This window comes from Solenopsis invicta, chromosome 5 (genome assembly GCF_016802725.1).
Source record: "Solenopsis invicta isolate M01_SB chromosome 5, UNIL_Sinv_3.0, whole genome shotgun sequence".
In the NCBI taxonomy this organism is placed as follows: Eukaryota; Metazoa; Arthropoda; class Insecta; order Hymenoptera; family Formicidae; genus Solenopsis; species Solenopsis invicta.
In genome coordinates this window covers 21,123,481-21,145,993 of record NC_052668.1, presented here as the reverse complement: position 1 = coordinate 21,145,993, position 22,513 = coordinate 21,123,481, and the positions used below count along the sequence as shown (strand labels likewise).

General features: G+C 38.3%; 3 protein-coding genes across 8 annotated transcripts; 1 reads left to right on the top strand and 2 right to left on the bottom strand.

Annotated features, from left to right (window-relative positions):
- Positions 1-4,067: 4,067 nt before the first annotated feature.
- Positions 4,068-15,600, bottom strand: LOC105195127 (histone-lysine N-methyltransferase KMT5B-A). 5 transcript variants are annotated; one of them, XM_011160382.3, is made up of 9 exons: positions 15,468-15,600; positions 12,106-12,339; positions 11,862-12,027; positions 11,565-11,735; positions 11,308-11,436; positions 11,038-11,227; positions 10,547-10,955; positions 8,705-10,459; positions 4,068-8,556 (listed from the first exon to the last, which is right to left on the bottom strand). In XM_011160382.3, exons 1-9 carry the CDS (start codon positions 15,476-15,478, stop codon positions 8,148-8,150), a joined length of 3,474 nt encoding a protein of 1,157 aa, XP_011158684.1. In that variant the 5' UTR covers positions 15,479-15,600; the 3' UTR covers positions 4,068-8,147. The 5 variants fall into 5 exon arrangements, with proteins under 5 accessions (XP_011158684.1, XP_011158685.1, XP_025989279.1 ...); XM_011160383.3 differs by lacking the exon at positions 15,468-15,600 and adding an exon at positions 13,883-14,681; XM_026133494.2 differs by lacking the exon at positions 15,468-15,600 and adding an exon at positions 12,785-13,314.
- On the top strand, positions 15,519-18,654 carry LOC105195129 (mitochondrial ornithine transporter 1). 2 transcript variants are annotated; one of them, XM_026133495.2, is made up of 6 exons: positions 15,614-15,750; positions 16,638-16,693; positions 17,302-17,538; positions 17,633-17,805; positions 17,876-18,151; positions 18,254-18,654. In XM_026133495.2, exons 3-6 carry the CDS (start codon positions 17,355-17,357, stop codon positions 18,425-18,427), a joined length of 807 nt encoding a protein of 268 aa, XP_025989280.1. In that variant the 5' UTR covers positions 15,614-15,750; positions 16,638-16,693; positions 17,302-17,354; the 3' UTR covers positions 18,428-18,654. The 2 variants fall into 2 exon arrangements, with proteins under 2 accessions (XP_011158692.1, XP_025989280.1); XM_011160390.3 differs by lacking the exon at positions 16,638-16,693 and having other exon boundaries at positions 15,519-15,750.
- Positions 18,136-21,718, bottom strand: LOC105195130. The gene is made up of 7 exons (XM_011160391.3): positions 20,482-21,718; positions 20,249-20,410; positions 20,009-20,167; positions 19,663-19,891; positions 19,472-19,558; positions 19,094-19,387; positions 18,136-18,792 (listed from the first exon to the last, which is right to left on the bottom strand). The coding sequence occupies exons 1-7, from the start codon at positions 21,504-21,506 to the stop codon at positions 18,685-18,687; spliced, it is 2,064 nt and encodes a 687-aa protein (XP_011158693.2). The 5' UTR covers positions 21,507-21,718; the 3' UTR covers positions 18,136-18,684.
- Between the last annotated feature and the right edge of the window lie 795 nt (positions 21,719-22,513).

Here is a 22,513-nt window from a genome sequence, read left to right as displayed (position 1 = left end):
ATTATTATCATCGCAATAAAACATGACATAGAAAGTTGAATTTAATGAGCTAAACAAATAAAATCAAAATATTATTAGATGATAAAATTTATCGATATTTATCGACGATAATTATTTGTAGAGTAGCATACACATTTTGTCTCAGAGAAATTAGGATAAAATGTAACGAGAAGTGTCGCTTAACGTTATTATTGTTATCGAGTATTACCGCGTAAGGGACGCGTATTTTTATAGAATGTGTACGATCGATCACGAAATTACGCCGTAAGAAATATCAGTTTACGAGCAGTTTAAGTCTCTCTTCGGTTCTGCTGCACGCTCCCCCCTTCTCTCTCTCTCTCTCTTTTGATATTATGTAAAGTCGCAGAGACAGAAATATTATTCGTAAAAAAAAGAACACTGGCAGTACGACTGCCGTGCGACAAAATAAGAACCGCCTCGCAATATCCGCTAGTATTCGCGCTATAGGAAAAAAAATTGAACGAATAAATATTAACAGTAAAAAATAAATTAAATTTGATTGATCAATATGACGAATTAAAATGTGAGTATATTAATTGGAAATGATAAAAAGTATAAAATATCGCTGTCGGTGATAAAAGGAACTACTTCCAAAATGCATTGATTCAAATTAATGGGTAATTACCGCGATGGTATTTTCAATATCACTCAACGTGTTCATGTAAAAATATTGAGACCAACGTTTGTTATTAGTCATGTTTGCCGTTATATAAAATTATCTACATGAAGAAATGATTTATCTTACTTTTATTTAAATTATTAGAATATATATTATCTCCATCTTTATTTTAGATAAAAAAAAGTGTTAAATTTCAGATTATCGAAATTAATATGAACAGCAATAGATATAAAATATTGCTTCAACCTCCAAGTTACCAATTATCCTAATAAAATTTTTTTAAATGATAACAACAGATTGCTCAAATTGGAAAACAGCACTGTGTAAAAATCGGTCCAAAACTATTGTAAAAGTAGTTAGACATTTTGTACAAAGAACTTCGCCAGAGTCATTATAATGTAAATTGTAAGTTATATATTTCCTCTATATTTTTCTCAATTTCGATTTACATATTGATCCAAATTAAAAGAGAAACTTTTAGTCAAATTGAATTATTTAAAGGACTCTTATTTTACATCTTATCTTTATGTAGATAATTTGAAGTTATCTAAGCGCAACCCTGCAAATAGTGCAACGTTTCATTTTGATCAATTATCGATTTGCTTAAGCAATTTAACATGAGAACGGCGGCATTCGGTAATACGTACGTTTATCAACGTTTCAACATCGGGTAGAGCAATTATTTTCTAGAGCCGGACGGCGTCGCGGAGAATTTGCGAATCGTTCCCCGGTAACCGCTTCCTATCCAGCAGCTACCGCGGTCCGGCAGTGTGCGGTCTACCTCCAATGTCTTCCCTAAATATACGATCGGTCGACGGATAACGTCCCTGCTAAACGCCATGCGGAGGAAACTTGCCGCGAGAGATCGACCCTCTTTGCGCGCGTTGTCTATCTACGACGGCGGCGTATACTTGCACTGCATAATGGAACCATGTAGGTCACACCCGGGGAGATGTGTGCGTGTCGACACACAGCAACATTCTCGACGCCACCCGTAACCGACCGTCACGCAATAATAGGCGTACACGCCGGCGATTTAATATTATCCGACGAGGAGGCGAACGCCGCGGCCGCCTCGTCTCGCGTTGTCTCCTCTTCCGCGACGGCAAACAGGCTCGCGTGATTCTCATTTCGATCCCCGTTGCTGACGCCAGAGGAGCAATTGGAAAGAGAGTTTTTAATCGCGTCCCGTCGCTCCCGCGGTCCCGACGCTGGATTGACACCGAATGGATCCTGATCGATCGACTGCGCCAACGTAAACGGGGCAAGGGAAATTAATTTACCACGTCTCGCGTCTGCGTGAGCGAATTTGAACCAATTTTACTCGCAGGAAAATCGAAGCTGTAGCAAAAAGTTTGCGGTGCGATGTCAATCCATTGTCTTCGAATCGCGTCGGAAAAGTCGAAGCAGATAAACTCTCGAGACGCTAAAAGATAAGCTCTCGCTTGGAAAAACTTAAATGGACACGAGAGTATGCCGCCTTTCTTTCGAGATTATTCATGCAGAACGAAATTAGATAATTATACGGTATTGTACAAACGGTGAGCGTTTTATGCGTCAACCAACATTTCTTGGAAAGCATTCTCGACGTGCTCGCGACATTACACACGCGATCGCGTATTTACGAGGCGATACGTTCCCGTTTGATCGGTCGCGCGAAAGAAGTCCGGAAGTCGCGTTAAAATTCCGTCCCGCAGCATCCGCGCCCGCAGAATGTACACGCGCGGAATGCATACACGGGTTTATTCCCTATCTGATGAGCAGTCAATTCCCGCAAACGAGTCCTGTCTGCTCCTCGCTCTGTTCGCGCGCTTCGCAATAATAGAAGAAAAGTTGGTCGAACTGTATCGACTTTCCGGAAAGCCGTGCGAGAGCCGTGTATTTTAGTAGATGACGGTACATTGTTAGTATCCGCTTGAGTAAACGTTATTTATCACTTCTAGCTGGTCCACTAATAAAATACAGCCAACGCTGTGTAAGTGGCTGTAAGACGAATTTATCGATGATTTGATTGATTAAATTTATATACATAAAAATATTAATTTCACTGCTAAAAAAAGCGATTGCTTTTTTTTAGTATTGGTTATCTTTAACAAAAAATATTTTCTTGATAGTTGTCTTAAAATGTCATCACAAGTATTAGAAAAGAAAACCGAGGAAAAAGTCATTATCATCTCAAAAAAAGAATTTGTACTTTTTATTATAAAATATTATTAAAAAAAGTTAGAATAACAAGCAAATCGAATTTGTTTTAATTTAATATTCTTGATCGCAGTATTAAATTATTAGATTCAGAATATATTTTGAATAAATCTGATGCTTATGATACAAATATGATAGATGCAAATATATAAACTTATAAAACGTAATTAAACAAAGATTAACGACCATTAACGAACAGATTAAAAAAAAATTATTTAATATGCCATGATATTCATTTATTCAAGTGTATATGTATATTAAATATTAAACGTTTCGATGGCGAGCATGAGTTGATTCCAATTATTAAATGAGAGCCGAAATTGATGTCAATAATATTATTACATTAATAAAATTTGTCTTGTTTAATGAACAGAAGCGATAATGAGAAGTGCAAAATACACAATTATGTAAAGAAAAACCATTGCTGGACTATCTGTTCTTGATGAAATCTCCTTTAAGGTTCTTTATATACTTCGATCTAGTATTTTAAGAAAATATTCTTTGTAAAGATAACTGTTATTTAAAAAAAGAAGACTAAATAACTTTAGATTTAAATGTTAAGAAAAATACTCTAGTACTAAGAAAAGTGATTACTTAATAATAATCGCTTTCCTAGAATTCTCTATCCTTCCAAGACCTTTAAAAGAGTAATTCTTCAAAATGATCGAATACATATTTCGTGGTTTTTTATAATTTTGAGCCGTTTTTGAAGTATAGGGGTGAGAACAGACTTTATAGATATCCTATATATGCACGATCATTAATAATAAATAATTTCTTAAATATAAATATGTCTTAATAAATGACACACCGCAAATGGGCGCAAATCAAATTTGATTAAAATCTTCATTAATTTTATTAATCATCTCAATAAAGATATTTACTTTATACGTAACGTGCGAAGTTTGGACAGAAAAAAGATTTATTAAGGTTATAGAGCGAAATTTAATGTAATATCAGAAGGCGCAATTTCTCGTTTAGTTTTGGAAAGAAATATTACAGTGAAAGAGGCAAGCGTTTCTCAAATGTTTTCTTTGACTTATAACGAGACAGATGGTGGCTGTGGTCCACTTGACGCTACAAATGCTTCGAAGCGTTTGATTGATTAATCGGAACAAAGAATTTTACGAATTGACCAATCAAAGACCAATCAAAGAATGCTTCGAAGCGTTTGTAGCATCAAGTGAAACGTAGCCAGAGTCTGAAATAATGGGGAGAAACTTGATTACGTTTATGCGCTTCATTTATTATGGTTCCTTAATCCGTAGAAAATAATAATGACAATGTACATTTCTATATATTTGTTGCTCAACAAATAAGGTATTATGTATAATTACAATGTACGCGCCACGGGCGGCCGTGAGTTTTCTACGAAAGAAAAGAAATTCGCTTTCCTCCTTCTTCTTTCTTCTTCGTCGCGCGGCTCTCGGAGGAGAAACAAAATATCATCCTCCTCGATACATACACGAAATTTGTCTATAACAATGATCGTTTGCAGCACAGAGGGGTGCAACTTGCAATTTTCTTATCCTTCTTACTCTCACGAGCGATTAATCGAAACGTACGAATTAACATCATTCTCCTAATGGCAGTGAGACAAAAATTCTGCCGATAACGAATAGGGGAGAAAGCGTCGCATGCGACGAATTAAAAGGAAAAACTCAAACACAATGATGTATTGCTGTGGTTCGAGAACTAAATGTTACGACGCAAAACTTTTGTTGTGCATAAAAAAAGAGCGTTTCTAGAAATTTCTATATATCCGGGATATCCGTTTCCTTTTTTCTTTCTCTTCTCTTGTAAAAAAAAAAACCATTTTGAGTCGATCACGTAATGACTCGCATAATCATCTGCAAATAGTGAGTAAAAGGGAAAATCGAGTGAAAATCTTCTCTCGGGCGTATTTCGTAGAAAATATCTCGAAATGGGCCGTTATGATCACGCAACGTTAACAAAGGATTATTAAAATTACAAGGATCATTAAAAAATTGTGATTTAATGGATTTATTTTTTTAGAATTTATTTTTCAGATATATTTATATAAAATGTATAGAGGAAAAAGGAGTAAGAGAGAGATTAATATCTCTTTTTTAAGATCTATGAACATTATAACTGTATAGTCTTTTTTTCTTAAGAAAAAAACTATATTCAATGAGAATTGTTCATTCAGAAATTTAGTGAAATAATACACATTAATTAAAAAAGCCATTTATATGGTCAATATTGATTAAAATTAATTTAATTTTCCCGCACTTTCATTATCTTTGTCCGACTAATCAGTTATCATTAAATGTACAATTCAATGTACAATCAATATACAAATAATTTTTCTATACCACTGTGTGTTTTACACTCAAGCAATTTTCTCTAGAACAAAAATCAATGAACCGCACAATACCTATTGTATTCTTTGCAGTTTTTCATCGCTATATGACACAATAGAAAATCGTTTCTCGTGATTCTCTATAGTTCGCTTGATACGTAACAAGAATTTTCTCTTTTATTATTTGTTAAACGCTTATTCTTATATTAAAAACAATTTTTATATTAAAAACAACTATGATCGGCGTTGAACAGTAACGGCCCATTCATCAAATAAAATCGGCATTTTAAATCTCAGAATATAATAAACAAGTGTCGTCGTGTGCGTCGCTCTTTTACTTTATATGGGACATCTTCCAAATTACGCAATATCACATTTCAGATTTTGAAAATTTCAATGATTTCTACCAAATAAGTGTTCCAATAAAGTAAGAAATCAAATTAGACATAAAGTAATATTGTTTTTTCAATTTTTTTTAAACACTGGAGATCAATTTCGATTAAATTACCCTGTGAAAAAATCTCGTTAGTGAAACTTTTGAATGCGATATTATTATCTTTTCAACTTGACAAAAATAAAACTCGTATTCTGCATTTTTTCGTTATTAAATTAGAAAAAAAAACTTGATAATTTATTTGATGCAGAATAAAATTGTACATCAAATAAATTTTTAATTTGATATCGAAAAAATTTTAAACAACACAAGTTTTATTTTTCCAATTCTTATGTATCGCAGTTTCGTCTGTAACAAAAGTAATGTGAAACAGATGATCTCATGCGCAAGGGCGCGTTTCATCCCCTCATTTGCGATGTGGATTCTGATATTCTAACGGCGTGTTATATAACGAAAACGTTGCCGCGAATGAAACCCTCTTTCTTATAATATTTTATTACTACAGTATCGTGTGACCGGTGTATTCCGTATACAATGGTATATGCAATGCGGTGCCTGCCTGCGATTCGCATTGAAAGACATTGTAATACACCAAAAATCAGAATATATATATATATATATATATATATATATATATATATATATGTGTATATATATATATTTATATTTGTATATATATATACGTTAATATATATATATATAAACTTCTTATAATATATGTATAAGCACTATTTACAATGTTCTCCACATGATATTTTTGACCCTTCGTTCGAGAATAGCGATTATAAGTGCTACCTAATATTTAGCTAAATCTTTTTTAATCAATTAGATTATTATTATTATACATAGTATAAGTATAGGGATCCTCCTCCTTCGTCCTTCTCCGTTCTGAAATACTTTGGAAAGTAGCGATTCGAAACTAAAATACAATTTGTAAGATTTAATTTGACTACGTTTATCTCACGAAGTCCAAGATCGATACAATCTTGCATATACAATATAGTTTGTCCAAATGGTTAGTTAGAGAAAAAAAATGTGAAAAGAAAAGAGTAAGGCTTTTTGAAAATTAAATGTGATCCGATATTAAGAATTATGAGCGTACGCAAAGGAGAGGCAGGGAGGAATGTTTGCCACCCTTTCCCTAAATTTTGGCGAGGAGAAAATTAAATTAAAATGATTTTTATGAAAAAATAAATACTCCTTGGCCAACGTTTTATTCCCAAAGAAGGATTAAACTTTAAAAGAGAAAAACTTACTTTAAAAAATATTGGAACTAACAGAGATATTAGAAGAAATTGAAACTTTCTTCCTGCATGCCCTGCCCATTTCCTTAGCTCAAAGAATACCATTGTGTACAATGAGTACCATTAAAAAGTCTTTCAGTACATTGCAAAGGCTGAAAATCTAATTGCTGTTAACAATTAGAAAATTGCGTCAACAAACTATGCATACTAAGTGTACGTAGAAAAATGGTGCTAGCGATAAAAAAGACCCAGATAGCAATGCATTCCTGGCACATAAAGAGAAATATATATTTACTACAAATTTTCGTTTGGTTGCAATCACGTTGCTATAGTGAAGATATAATGAAGATGTTAATCCCTTCGTATAGAGCAACCTAAAAGCAACAAAAAGGAAACTGTTTCCCAGGCAACTGAAGAGAAACAGGGTATAGAACTTATTAATATAAAATTTCCAGTAATTTGGTATAAAGTTGCATACACGGTATGCGTTGCTGGCAATATCTTAAACAGAATCGGAAGCCGCTTTCCTCAAAAAAGATGACAACTTAGCAACGCATTTTTATCAAATTGATAGCAACATGCGAGAAACTTGATATCTGGGGAAGTATTAAGAAAGTTCGCTAAAGAAAACTTAACCTCAATATAAGAATCAATCAATTTTGTATGAAGATGAATTTTGGCCCTTTTTTATTGAAATCCTAGGTACGCCCATATTAAAAATGGAAAATTTTCCCAAAATTATATGTTTAACTTGGCTCTAATTAAATTATTAAGTGGAATTATTTCTTCAGTATAGCTAAAGCACTTCATTAATCTCTATGAAACTATACGAGGCTTAGTATTCACGGATAAGTATTCACGTACTATAGCTCTGATTTGTACGCGGTATTTGACTCTACATGGGAGAAACATTTACGTGCATGAGCTAAAACTTCTTCCACCTACGCGTTTTGTCACTTACGACATCTCCATAGGCCCTCAGAGATTCGTTGTTATTACAAGAATAAGACATATAACTGTTAAAAGATTTAAATAATGGAAACTACAAGAGAGATAGAGACAGAGAGATGAAAAAGAATGAGAGAGATAGGGAGAAACTGTAGCAATGCTTGTTCTATCACTAAATCAAGTTTAATCTGTGAAAAGTATCTTCAAGTTCGATATGAACTCGCTGTCACATGTCATAGGACGAGGAGGCCTAACTTTCTGGATTTTTCGTTTTTAATTACGTTAATTAAAAAGATAGTCTATATGTATTATAATGAAATCGATATCATACGCGCGTCATGACGATGAGGGGGAGGGGACAAGTCGAGGGAACGGAGGCAGGTGGTATTATAGCTGTTAAGAGTGCGTTAAATCGATGGTGCGTGTCTCGTTGCCGAGAATCAAGCGTAATCTTTTCATGGGCGGTGGCGGCGGGTCGAGGTTCAATTCGCGCGATTTCTTATGCCGTCTCTCGCGATCCCTGCTCTTGTGCTTCTTTCGGCGTTTGCGCCTCTCCAGTCCCTCGACGCGCAACACCTCATACTCTGGCTCGTAGCTGTCCTCACTCAGGCCGCTGGTGCCAGACTCTACGATATCGTCTAGCACCGGCGACCGTTTCATGCGCAAGGTCAGCTTCAGTCCACCGGTCCTCTCCGGTGTGACAGGGCAAACTCGACAATCGCTCGAATTGCTCGTTCGCCATTGGCACTCGGACGAGGTTGTGCTTGATTTTCGCGTACTGCCATTATTTTCATAAGCTGTCAATCTAACAGAAGATCCCTTCAATTTACATACTTGACTTAAAATAAAACTTCTCTAAAGTACAGCATTTCGAAATATTACAAATTCAATTCACGTTTATGTTCTAAATGGTAAAAATAATTTTATACATTAACAATTCATTGCATATTTACCGCTCCAAACTCCTTTCGACATCACAGTTTCCTCTCGTCTGAAGACCACTATTGGATTCCGCGCCAGATTCACTCTGAGCCACGGATGGAGGCCACGGTTCCTCCGGGATCAGCACTGGCGGTTCGGCTTTATTGTACTCGTCATTGCATTGCATCTCCTGTACCGGTGACACCACTATTGAGGAGGAAGATGCGTGGCGAGATTCGTGTTTGCCGCGTCTTATCAATATGCCAATATCTTCCAGATTGCTCTCTTTCTCACTAAACTCATAGATATCGCCCTGGATGCCTGAATCGTCATCAGCCTCCCCTATCTCGGCTGTCGCCGATCTCTGCCGATCTCTCCTCTGACTCTTTGTAGATTTGTTCTTGTTCTTCCTCTTGCCATGACCCTTTGAATCTTCCCTCCCACCTTCCATTAAAATTCCAAACTTGGACTTGGCGCTCGAGAGCCTCTTTTGCAACTTGCGAGACGACTTCAAACACGCGTCTAAAGCGAGATCTTTTCGTCTAGATCTCTTTAACGCGGGATCCTCCAAATTCGTGTGACCAGCTATATCGTTATGATAGTTCGTAATCTGTATGTTACTAAAGACCGTCGCGTTATTTCCTTCCGTAACATTTATTCTGGAGTCCATTTCCGTCGCGCATAACATCGTCATCCCGGATTTTACGTCAGGCTCGACATACGCATCACTTTTCGTCACAATATTCTCTTCTTCCTCCTGGTTCAAAACTGTATAACATTTTAAAACGTTTTCGGTATTAGCTTCTGTCTCTAAAATTCCTTCAGAGTTCAATCCACAAAACTCTACACTGTTTGAGCGACTCGCCACCGATGCGTCGATGGCGATCGGACTCTCGGAGCCTTCACTCTCCACTTCCTTTTCTATATCATACTTTTGCACCACGATTACTTTCGCGGAGTTTAAATCGTAACATTCGTCATCCGACCGAGAGCTCGTTTCGTGTAAAATGTCACTCTCTCGGAAATCAGCCTGCAACGTTAGCCTTTTCTTTTCCTCAACCGACAAATCGTCATCTTCAAATTCATAAGACGACTCCTCGTTCGGCGTCTTGCGATCGTCTCGCTCGTCCGTCGAAGAAAGTCGCTTACCATGGGATTTAGAACGTTTGTTAACGCAATTCACCTGTTCAGCCACGTCACAAGGATCGTTCATGCCTTCCTTATGCCGAACGGGCGATGAAGAATGATGGTAGTCCCTCGAACGACAATTCGTATCCTCGGGAATCAATTCTACGGTATGTAAGCGTTGTTGTACATGGATTTGAGACGTGGAACTTAATCGGATTGAATCACAGGCGTTTGTACTATAATGTCCCTTTTTGTAATTGGAAGAATTAACGTTATCTACTGTCTCAGGCTCGACCTCTGCGGTGAGATTCGGTATTCCCCGTTCGTCTTCCACCGGGTCGTTATCACCGTTCGATTCACCGAGGTTTTGAACCTCCATCAGTCGCAGCGGACAGGCGTCCTCGTTTGATTCCTTTACCACGGTACGCTGCCGTGATTGTTTCACGCAGAAATCGCGATCTACCTGCGATGCGTTCGGCAGATGATGCTTTTGCAGTCGCGAATACAAATTCTCCTTGTGCACTGGTACTCTATCAGAGTCTTCCTTTCGATGACCGATATCTACCACTTCCGTGTCTTTCACAATGGGATTACTAAGACAGGACGATGCAGACTTTATACCGACTTTCCCTTTCTTTGACTCCGTTCTCTTGTGAAGTCTATATGAAATCAAAATTAAGAATCAATCTAAAATTATATTAATAGACGTAAAGTATTTAATCATACAAAAGAGCCTAATAAACTACCTGGACGCTCTGAGCGACTGAGTATTCTTGATGGTGTTTCCGTCACCAGAATTGCTGTCGAACTTGCACATTTGTTTGTTACGGAGACTCCTCGTGACGGAAGTTGTGATCATGGAAGGATGAGCTCGAGTTTGTAGCACATTCTCGCCGTTATTGATCACCGGCTGCTGCTGATTGATATCCGAGAAACGACAGCCTTGCGCGATCAGCAGCTCGGCATCATACTTTGTGAGCCCTTTGCGCCGCAACTCTTTCATACTGAGTGACTGCGGCGCGACTGCCGCATTTCCGACAAGAACCGTGTTTCGCTCGGTGAGAGCGGTATCGGCTTGCTGCTTATTCCTGTTCAATGGCTGCTGTCGATGCTTGGTTCGATTGATTCGATTGTCTGTTTCTCTCAAACGATAACCTACGAAAATAGAAAAAATAGATAAGTCACAAAGTTGACAAATCCTGGCAAAGAGGAATGGTTTTTTAGCATGTAAATGTACCAGACGATAACTCCTCGCCCGGCTTCTGGCTCGCAAAAGCACCGGTTCTTCGCCTCTCGCAAGTCTCACACTCGCAGTAACAGTTGCTATCACCAAAGAAATCTTCTCCGTAGAAGCAGGTGATTTCTTCACCTATCTCGATATCGCGCAACACCTTAACACACGCCGTGTCCCTTCCCGTCGCCACAAACTGCGAAAATAATATTCACGTTTATTTACGTAATAATTCTTACACAATCATGTATCGAATTTCAGGCGTCCGTTACTTACCTTGCAGTTCGCTCTACAGTCATGGTTTATATATGCCGCCGGTCCCAACCATAATTGAGCGCAATTCTTTCGACAACTAAACATCACAGAGAAGTCATTTTTCCCAGGATGTAGCAACGCAGCTTCTTCCTAAAAAAACAAACATACAAAGAGAAATAAAGATAATTTGCATTAAAAAAGTTAAAAAAAAAATAGAAACAATGATAAAACAGTTCAACTCAAAGTATTCCTTTTTGTACACTTTGCAAAATTCTAACCTTTTCACTGAGCTCTGCTATGCAACCGACGAGACAGGAAATTTTGTCGTGCTTCATCCATTTTCGGGTAGCGCATATCTTGGCACCCTTTTGTCCCTCTAAGCTGTATCTGTAGCATGCCTCGATGGCAAAACCGGAATCCTTATCAAAAACTCGCAGGTATCGCTTAATCTGTAAAAGAAAATAACTATTGCATATACAAACGATTTATTGCAACATCAAAAGCAACAAACTTCTTGTTAAAACAAAACAATAAATGATTTCAAAGTGATGTTACTATACATCTATATAACTTACGTGATTCTCTAGATTGATTTGCTGTTGTTTAGATTTTGTGTGGGGAAGCCGCGCACCCCAGTCACCACCCATCAATTTTTTGTATGCCTTTTCATAATTTTGAGTTTGGATAAATTCACAGATGATTTTTCGAAGCTCGTCCTTATTCGCCTTTAACGGCCTGTATCTGTTGAATAGAATGGACTTTAGTAAACAGCTCTTACAAATAACTCACAAGTACATCAATATAATCGAACGTTAGTACCTGATATTCATCTTATGAGTGGTAAATCCTAGATAGGGATCCAGCACGAGGGATGTAGCCAAGTCGTCATTGTCGGAGAGCTCTTTGGGTGTCATTCCACATCCTCCACCAGTGTTGGGTTGCATCTTTGCACCCACAGTGCCACCTAACCTTCGCTCCTGCTTTCTTACTGCAGTTGCTGAGGCTTGAATCGACAAGCAGTAGTCCACCACCATTCTGCGACGCTGACTTTCACTGAAAAAAGGACACAAAATGGAGCATGAAATGGAATGTGAAAGAAAAGGAAAGAAAGCGCTTTTGCGAGAAGAGCTCTTCTCTTCCTCTAATACAGCTGCGTTAATAGATTAACAAGTTAATATACATTTAGGTCTAAATTCATAGATATTTTTCAAATCTCAAGTTTATCTTTGTCTAGCGTATGACAAAACGTAGTACGCGAAACAAAGACAAACTGATCTTGAGATCTGAGAAAGACTATGAATTCGGATTTTAATGTATCTCAGGCCCAATTTTTCATTATCCAGTTAACTTGTGGTTAAACTTAACCTGATGTTTTATCCAATGAGCTTCACTCATGATGATGCCATAAGCGAAGCTCATTGGTTGAAACACCAGCTTAAGTTTAACTACAAGTTAACCAGATAATGAAAAACTGGGCCTCTATGTAACTCTAATGCACTTTTAACGTTTTGGAGGTTAATGTATCTCAGATGAAACTCTATCGAAACTTCGGGCTTGGTGATGCACGTTGCATCGCTATTGTCCCACGCAACTTCTCGGCGCAACCAATTCGGAAAGCACCATCATGATCACACCTATGACTCGGGAGTGAAGGCACGCGCGATCCAGAACACTATGCCACACGGATACACAGCATTGTTCTTGATTCCGAGCGTCGCGACCAGTTCCGTCGGGGAGATCTAGCGACGTTTTTCAGAGCGATATCATTCCGCGTCGCCCGATAACATTCTTTCACCGTAACCTACTCAGCTGTTACTCAGGTGTCAAAAACACCGCTCGGCTCGAGAGCAACCATGTCGCCCCCTGCCCTCCCTACCGTCCTCCCGCTCCCTCCCCCGCCGCCCTTTAAACGCACACGCCCGATTCTCCTCGCGACGCTATCGCGTCCACGTTGTTCGGCTACGAAAGGCCACCCTCCTGGCCACCGCCAGGCCTGAACCTGACCCTGAACCTGAGCCCCCGAGGCCGAATCCCGAGCCCACCGAAAGCCGAGCCGTCCGCTCGAGGAAGGTGAGGGCGCGACGTCCGCCGCGATGCTCCGAGCCCCGTGTGGGTCCTTTAAACACGCCGTCTCCCAGAACGGTATCTCCCCGATCCCCGTGGGACGCGATAGCGGCGGCGGCGTCGCTTCTCGCTTCGCGATCGGGGCATCGGGGTTGCGTCCCCCCCTCGGAAGTCAGCGCCGCGGACGGGACGATCAGCCTCGTCGGGTCCCTTCGTATCGACCGGGACACGGCGACGGCGGCGGCGGCGGCAGCCTATAGGCGGACCCGTAGGCGCGCGTCGACATAACGGTCCTCTCCTTCTCGGAGGAGGACCGCTCGTCGCAACACTCGCAACGCGACGTCTCGTCTGAGGACGAGGACGACGACAACGTCGGAATGCTGTACTCGAAAACGCGCTACTAATGGCGGGGGCGGAAGAGAAGGCAAGAGACTTTGCGGGCCATAGAATGTTCCTTTTTTTTTTTCCTTATACCTGAGGTAGCCGTCATCGACGGCGACGATGACGACGATGACGACGAAGCGTTACTTACCGCGAAGATGCTCTCCCGAGAACGGACCTCTCGCATCTTGCGGTCGGTCGGGCTCCTAGAGCTAGAGCGGTGCGGTGACGTGCCTCGCGCGTCGCGCCGGAGACGCGCTCGCGGTAGCTATCATGGCTGGGCAGTATCCGAACGAGGAGGCTCGGGAGGATCGCCACGGCACGGCACGACAAGACACAGCACAGCACAGCACAGTGCGACGCGACGCGACGCGATCCACAGCGCACACTTTCCCTCTGCTCCGTGCTCCGTCGCGTGTGCGTACGCAACGAGAACGCGCGTCCTCACGGTACCCACTCTCGTACGTGCTCGACGTGCACTCTCGCAACTGCTCGACGACTGCGAATAGAGACGGTGACGAGCGACGGAGCACGGAGCCGTGTTATCGCGTCGATTCGCGTCCGCTTCCTCAGCAATACGCTCTTAAGTCCGTTTCTTCCGCTTCCTCGTGCGAAAAACGAACAAGAGAGAAAGATAGAAGCAGAGAATAGGAATAAAATAGAGAGAGAGGGGGGGGGAGGTCGAATATCAATCGTGGCCGCGGGGCGATTTCATATTTTGGGATGCCGTCGCAACGTCGGGGGCCCCGCGTCCTTCCGCGCTGTTCGGAATTACCTACGAGAGCACCAGGCCGCGATTTACACCCTGGCGATATCTCCTCTCGCTCCCTTCTCGCGTCGCTCGTCGTCACGCGATTCACGCGAATCTCCGTGCTCCGAATCTCTCCGAATGTTCCGATGTCGCGGAACAATGCCGCTGCCGCATGAAACGATCAACAATCGCGGATCGTTCGAGATTCTTCCGACGGCAGCGAAATCGTTCGCGTCGGCCCCACGGTCTAGGGACTCTCGGACGGACAAATCCTAGGGACTATCGCTCGCGCGGCGATCGAGACGCGACCCTGCGTCTCCATGGCAACTTCACACAGGTGACGCCGCGTCGCGTCGCGTCGCTTCGTCTCTCTCGCGCACATTCTTATAACTCTTGTAACTTAACCTAGATGATTTTCTGAAAAATACGATTTGTTTGCAATGAAACGCACTCTTTCTTCTCTCGATTAAATGTTTAGAAAATTGTATTATCATTTTAATAATATCTTGAAAAAGCATCAATCTTATAAGCAACAGTAGCAATCTAATTTTATTCTGTATATTATACTTTTTTACATAAAAATACAGATTTTCAAGACTTCTTTCATGTCCATTTTATCCATTCACCAATGTAAATTAACTTCAATCTCGATTTAATTTACTCTTAATCTTTTTCTGATTCAAAGTAGACAACATTATTCTGACATAGAAATAAGGTGCGGGGTGTGGAAGGAAAATTTTTTTTTCCTCGAATTTTTAAAGGGGCCCAGCAATTTCTCGAGCCAAGCTTGCTTGATAATGATAGAAATGTGAACGATAAACGAATGATATTGAGATCTGTTGCTTGAGATTCTCCAAAAATGTTTGCACTTAAACCGAGATAAATATAACGCTTGGGCGTTGGAGAGAGAAAAAGCGGAGATTCCAAGTGCAAAGAGTGCAAGCAACATGAATAAACCTATACTTCTTTCTTTAGAGATACATACATTACATACATATACCGCCTCGCGAGAAACTCGATTGCCAGTCATTGCCAGTATCACTCGTTGTGCGCGACTGGCTGGACCTGGTGATCGTGTCTGTTTTATCGCCTGAGATAAAAAGCACGTGGCCGCGCCGAAGAGAAGTTTTTCACGCAGACGACGATCGTGATGACGACGGAGAGCGTCGTCGGGCCGATCGTGGGCACGGAAGTGCCCCACGTGTCGAGCGAGAATGGCCGCGGAAGTATCATGGACGGCGCGATCGATTTCATCGCCGGTTCACTCGGTAAATGTCCGGGTGATTCCTGATTTTTTTATTTACTTACGGATACCCCCCATGTCGAGATAGCGTTCAGACTTTGACCGAACTCCGATTAATTTAAAGTGATCAATTCCTTGCTGCTTTCTAACTTACATTTCCAATTCATTATCCCTAATTTAATACAACTTTAAATCGATGATTAACAATCTAGTAATACCATACAGTTGATATAAATAAAATTATAAATCTTGTATTTGTTTGAAAAGATAAATTCGTGATGTATTATGTAATTCGAAATTTTGCTGCAAGCATAATTTTGAATTGTCGAATTGACCACTAAGCTCGGTTGAATCTAATCTTTCTTTTCATATATTGAACAAAAGATCGATTGTTCTGTTAATGTTAACCAAATGACAGTTAAACGGCAACAATTAAGATACAATGGATGATAAATCGATCGGCGATTTAATTAATCGCACAGTTTACTCGAGCGCAAGCAAAAGTTGCGTCACGTGAGGATGAATCTCGCGGCGTTCGTAGCAAAACAGTTCTAAAGTTAGTAGAAAACAAAATGTTTCGAGAAAAAGGATATTCTCTCTACAAATGCAAAGTGTACAAATGAAAAACTGCAAAGTATGAACATAGAAAATGAGATTTAAAAATGAAAATTGGAGGCTTTGTTCTTTTTTAATTTCTCTTTCAAACAAAGCTCCATTTAAAATTTGTCCATTTAAAATTTGTCAATATTACTACATAAAACTCAGATTATTATTAATACATTTAAAATAAATTATTTTGTTGCATGCGTTTTGCAACATTGATTGCCAAACATAGTTTATCCACTGTTTTTCATGAAATTATATATTTTAATATTAAAACAAAAATAACATATAAATGTTTAACTTTAATAGATTCCTTGGGAAGATAACGGTAGTATCAGTCAGTATCCTGTAACGTTATCTTCCAGGTAAATACCCGACTGATAAATCCAAATAACTTCTAATCATTTTAACTGGCATGTGATTACGTTCTTACACATCATCTTAATGCATTATTTAAACAATAATATGTTTGACGTTTTTGTGCAGCGAGCAATCTTTGACGCAATTTTTCCAATAAAGTTTGTGAATATTATAAACATTTACAAAATTTACAGACATTTTTAATTTGCTGTCAACATTGTCAAGAAAATTTATTAATAAATTGATAAAATTAAAAAAACAATTTTTTATAAACTTTATAAATAATTACAATATTATATAAGCTTTATAAATTAATTTTTTAAATTATAATATTAATTTTTTCAAGATTTTATCAATTATCAATTAATTATCTACAGTCTTTATCAAACAAATTTAGATATTAAATTTCCTTCAACACATTCTTTAACCGCACTAAATATGAAAAAAATATTTTCATATTTTTTATCTGTAAATAGAAATTACTTACGCGCACACACACACACACACACACACATATTACTTGTTAGTAAAATGATTTTTACAAAAATATTTAAGAACACCCTATAAAAGGGTCTCAACGTTTTTGCACACAGATTCAATTTTTATTTAACAGGCGGTGTAGCACTCGTTTACGTAGGTCAACCGTTAGACACGGTGAAAGTAAAGATGCAGACTTTTCCGTCCATGTACAAAGGCATGGTAAATTGCTTTTTGCGTACATTAAAGACTGATGGTATCGCGAGGGGTTTGTATGCCGGTACGATTCCGGCGATAGTCGCTAATGTAGCGGAGAACTCGGTATTGTTCGCAGCGTACGGCGGATGTCAAAAGGCAATTGCTCATTTGTCAGGTAAATAGTAAATTGCGATATTTAACATATAAATTAATATATAAGTATGAATTGTTTTTAAGTCAATATATAATCTACCTTCCTTTTTTCACAGGTGTGCAGAATGTGAAAGAGCTAAGCTCCTTCAGCAATGCCTGGGCTGGTTTCTTTGCCGCATTCTTTTCCTCGCTAACGCTATGCCCGACGGAACTGATAAAATGCAAGCTGCAGGCTATGAAGGAAGTCGAACAGACGCAAGCATTAAAATCTACCACAGGAAAATACATGGTAATAGTGTCCAACAAATGTTTTGATTATTTTGATGGCAATTTTTAAGTGACCGTCATTATTTCTTTAGAAATCTGGTATAGGACCATGGAGTTTAACGAAGCAGATTCTTAAGGAGGAAGGTGTAAGAGGCATGTTCAGGGGTCTGACGTCAACCATAGCTCGCGAAATGCCAGGTTATTTCTTTTTCTTTGGCGGCTATGAAGCCACGAGGGAGTTGCTAGCTGCAAAGGGTCAGAACAGGGATGACATTGGCTGGCAAAAGACGATGGTGGCTGGCGCAGTCGGTGGCGCGATGCTCTGGCTAGCAATATTTCCAGCAGACGTTGTTAAAAGTAGAATACAGGTATATTTTTAATTGAAAAGATGAGTTTGCATGTGTCATAAAACTGAACAATCGTGTGTCTGTTTTTCAACATTTTTCTTATAACAAAACTATCTGGTTCAGGTGCAGAATTTGAAAACACCCACTTTGATAGTTTTCAAAGATATCGCACGAAAAGAAGGTATTGGTGCGTTGTACAATGGACTGATACCGACCTTAATCAGAACAGTACCAGCGACCGCAACATTGTTCGTCACTGTCGAATATACAAAGAAACTTATGCACAACTATTTCTAAAATCGATTTTAACATTTCCGTTTCCTCGTGACCTGATAGATATCTCCCAAGATATCTTAAATTACGCGCAAAAGTACTACTTCTAAACAATGTGTAAAATCATATATTACGCAAATTTAATGTCGCCTAAGTCTGTAAATATAAGAAAATGATGTATATACAATGTAATATAAGAAATATTTTATATTACACAAGAAATATTTTTCCCAATAAAAGATATACAAGAGGTCCTATTTTGCGACGTATTTTGCGCGCTATTATACAGTATTGAATATTTTTGACGCATTATCTCGAAACACTAGCTTTTCGAGGTAATCACATTTCTCCTGTGATGATTTATATGCGTCCCAAGAGACATGTGATATCTGTAAAATAAATTGTCTTACGTTATAATTACTATTACAATTAATGCAATTTATTATTAAAATCATTCTAATTAAAAACACTAAGACTAATTTTAGAAATGTCAGTATGCTAATTGTGGTTGACTAAATTGCACTTCACGGTATTCACATTATACTATTTTTTAAAAAGAAACAGAGAGAATTGGTTTATTTTAAATAGAATATCTTAAGTATTCATTGAAAATTATAAAGATAGTGCTTTGCATTTTTATTATCGTTAGTGTTAGCATAGATTGATATAACTATTTCTTACAAAACTTACCATGATTGGTGTGTAGCCAATTATGGACAATTGCCTTAGTTTTGCAGCTAAGGCTCCAGTAAGTGTACCACAATTCCTCACTAATAATCCGTGATGACCCATGACAAGAGCGATCCACCTGACATTTTTCGAATTCTCGTTTACGCGTTTAATTTCATTTGTTTTAAACTGCGATAAAAATGTCTCTGATGGCACAAGCTGATTTTGCTCGTTCAGACAGAAAATAATGTCTTGCGGCGTAAAGTGCGGTAATGCACGAGTGGTCGATATATTCGACGTAGTATTAAACAATTTCTGTATAAAAATAGAAATATTTTATGAAAGAACATACAAGCAAAAAAAAGATTATATTCTTTACGCGACGATATTTGTATATACCTGACACGTTGCCAGCACGTCTGTGAAAAGCAAATTCGCCCGAGTTGATTCATGTGAACCAGTAGTCAGAAATAGGTCATAATATTTCTGTGATTACAAAATTTATTAATATGTATTATCTCTCCTTGAACTTGTACGACGTATGGCGAATAATTCAACCGTAAACGATGGATTTTTTTTTTTATACATACCTTCTCTAGAAAACTTCTAACGGTGGATTTAAGGAACGGACCATCGTATTCGGGTACTTCTATTTGAAGGCTATAATCCAGTACACAGTATTCACGAGAAAGAAAATGATAATTGCCATGGCAGGCCTTGTTTATGTGTTCAGGCGCCATAACGTGTTTGATCAGATCCGTGGGATATACATTTTGTGTTGCCATGTATCCTAAAATACGTGCGGCAACATGTGGAAATCTATCACAGGACAATTTTGTAAATGTTTTTGATTGACAAAATTTATTTAGAACCAAAAACGGAGAATGATTTTCAAATACTGCGACTGTAAGAATCGTATTATTACTGGATAATTACTTTGCTATTTCGGCTGCTCGAGTAGTATCCCAAGTGGCTCTTAATTCCTTGATTACGTTCTCATAAACGCTATTGCTCGAATCAATATTAAGAATACTAAAGGTATAGAGAAATCTTTCAAGATCCTTCAATCTCGCGGTCTGCACTTCCTTATTTAATCTGGAATATTGTATCAATCCTAAGTATCACTTATCACGAATATATATGGTAATTAACGAATGCAAGAAAAACAACATGTACCTCATAATTATTCTATCTATAAATGTTTTGTTGTACACGGCGACTCTCCCACATGCTTGCGCGATATGCGCCAGAGACATCAACGTATAACGCGGCTCATACGGCGTCAGAACTTTCAATAAATCTATAAGTGGTTTGACTTCTGTAAGCTGCATGCTGTATCTGAAAGTTAAATTAGAAGATAAAACACAATAACTGCAAATCAAACACTCAGCACGTTGATTTTATCTTACCGTATTAATTTTATGAGGCCTGCAATACTGACAGTATCAACCATATCTATCTCTGCTATAGTTCTTTGGATGATACGAGACAGAAAATCTTTGTTTCTGATTTTCGTGCTGGTCTTGAAGAAACCTAATGCAACTATAGCCAGCTCATTGATTGACAATTCATCCATACATTGTTCCAAATGAAACTCAAGCTCATACATGTTTATAGGTGGCTTTCGATATATGTTTAAAAAGAATAAAATCTGGACCAAGTGCTCAGGTTTAAGTTTTTTAGGTCTGTTGCCTAGATACCTAATAGAATACCATACGTATTGTGAATAAAATTGAGAAGGAACACCATGTATATGCTTGGACGTTATTTGATACATTATGTCACAGAGATACAACATCTTTTCTGTAGGCAATCGCGAAAAACGCATCATGCATTCCCTGTCTATCCGTCCGCAGAGATTGTTATAAAAGTTGCAATTTTTCATATGACTACTGAATGGTACCAAGTGCTGCATAATCGTTATCAGATCATCATTGGTCAGATTTTGCACCTTTAGAGTATCAAAGGCTTTCGTGTACTGGAGTGGTTCAATCTTCTCGTTGTTACGACAAATGTTGTAGGACAATTTCTTGACGGCAGACACTGTCTCGACGTTCGTCATCGAACTCCAATCCTTCTCCAAGATCTCCAATGCTTCACTGTTCGTAACGTGAGAGTACGTCGTCTTCGGCTGCATCACGGTATTCGCGTACTTTAACGAGTTCAGGAAGAGAGTGTGGGCATACGTGTTCTCCGGTATCTTCTCTGGGCCAACGTCGTCGTCGTCGTCGTTCTTATTAGCGGTGACAGCAGCAGGTGTCGTGAAGCCTTGAGCCTTTTGCGAATCGATCCATGCTGCGCTCGGGGTGCTGCGTCCACGTTTTGGTATCACGCTGAGTACCAGGCGCGAGTGATTGTTGTTGTCACAGCCTAGTCTCAACAACACCGGGTACGCGGCCCGTAGGCGAACTAACCTCTGTACGAACACGCTCATCGCGAAAGACGAGCGGAAGATTATTATTCTTACTGCGAAGATGATTCGAACGTGTCCGCCAAAAGGAGCTCACTATTCGAAATTTTCAGCACAAATCTTCAATAGCAGATTTGTTCCTCGTTTCTTTTTAACGGTTTTTGCCTCCACTGGTTGAGGGAGGTTATGTTGCATTTCACTCTTTGTTAAAAATTTGAGGTTAGGGTACGTTATTCACAAAATCTCTCGACCTGTCACCTTGCAGCGTGAAGCTTATGATGGCCATTTCAATCTTGGAATTGCAAGCACAATTTCTCCTTTTAATTTTTATTTTAAAATATTTTTTATTCCATTAATTTACTTTATAAAAATAATAAAAACAATTTATTTAATTGTCATAGCAATTTTCATAGTAATAAAAACTGGTTTTCGTTTCACAAAAAAGCAATTTAGTTTGCCGAAAAAATTATGTTTTTTGAAAATGATTAATTTACTTTTTTTATTTAAAAAAATATTTTAAGTTTAATATAAAAATGTTTCGTGGATTTCACTATAAAAATTTTGCGTCAATTAAATGGATAGAAATAAATCGCATATCCCGGTGGAAAAATTTTTATGCAATTTTAATGAAAGTGTGATGACACTTTGTTGAATTTTATGTTTATTTTATGTTTATTTTGGAACATTATTTTTATTTTATAAAAATTTTATTAATTTATTTGTTTCAATAAAATATCGTTAAAATTTATCATTATGAAGGAATATTTGCGATTTATTATTGATATTTAAAAATATCATTACTTTTATTATAAAAATTTATTGTAATAAAAAATGTCGTTAATTGATCACAGTATCAGTGGTTTTTTGTTTCAAATTCTCATTAACATATATGTCATCTGGTTTTCATTAAAAGCAAAAAATTTTTCCAAAAAATGTAACTAAAATTTTATTGTATTTTATTGAAATTTCATCAAGTTAAGTTCATAGAAATTTCATTAAAATTTTTCTATTAGGATACCAATCTCCAAGTT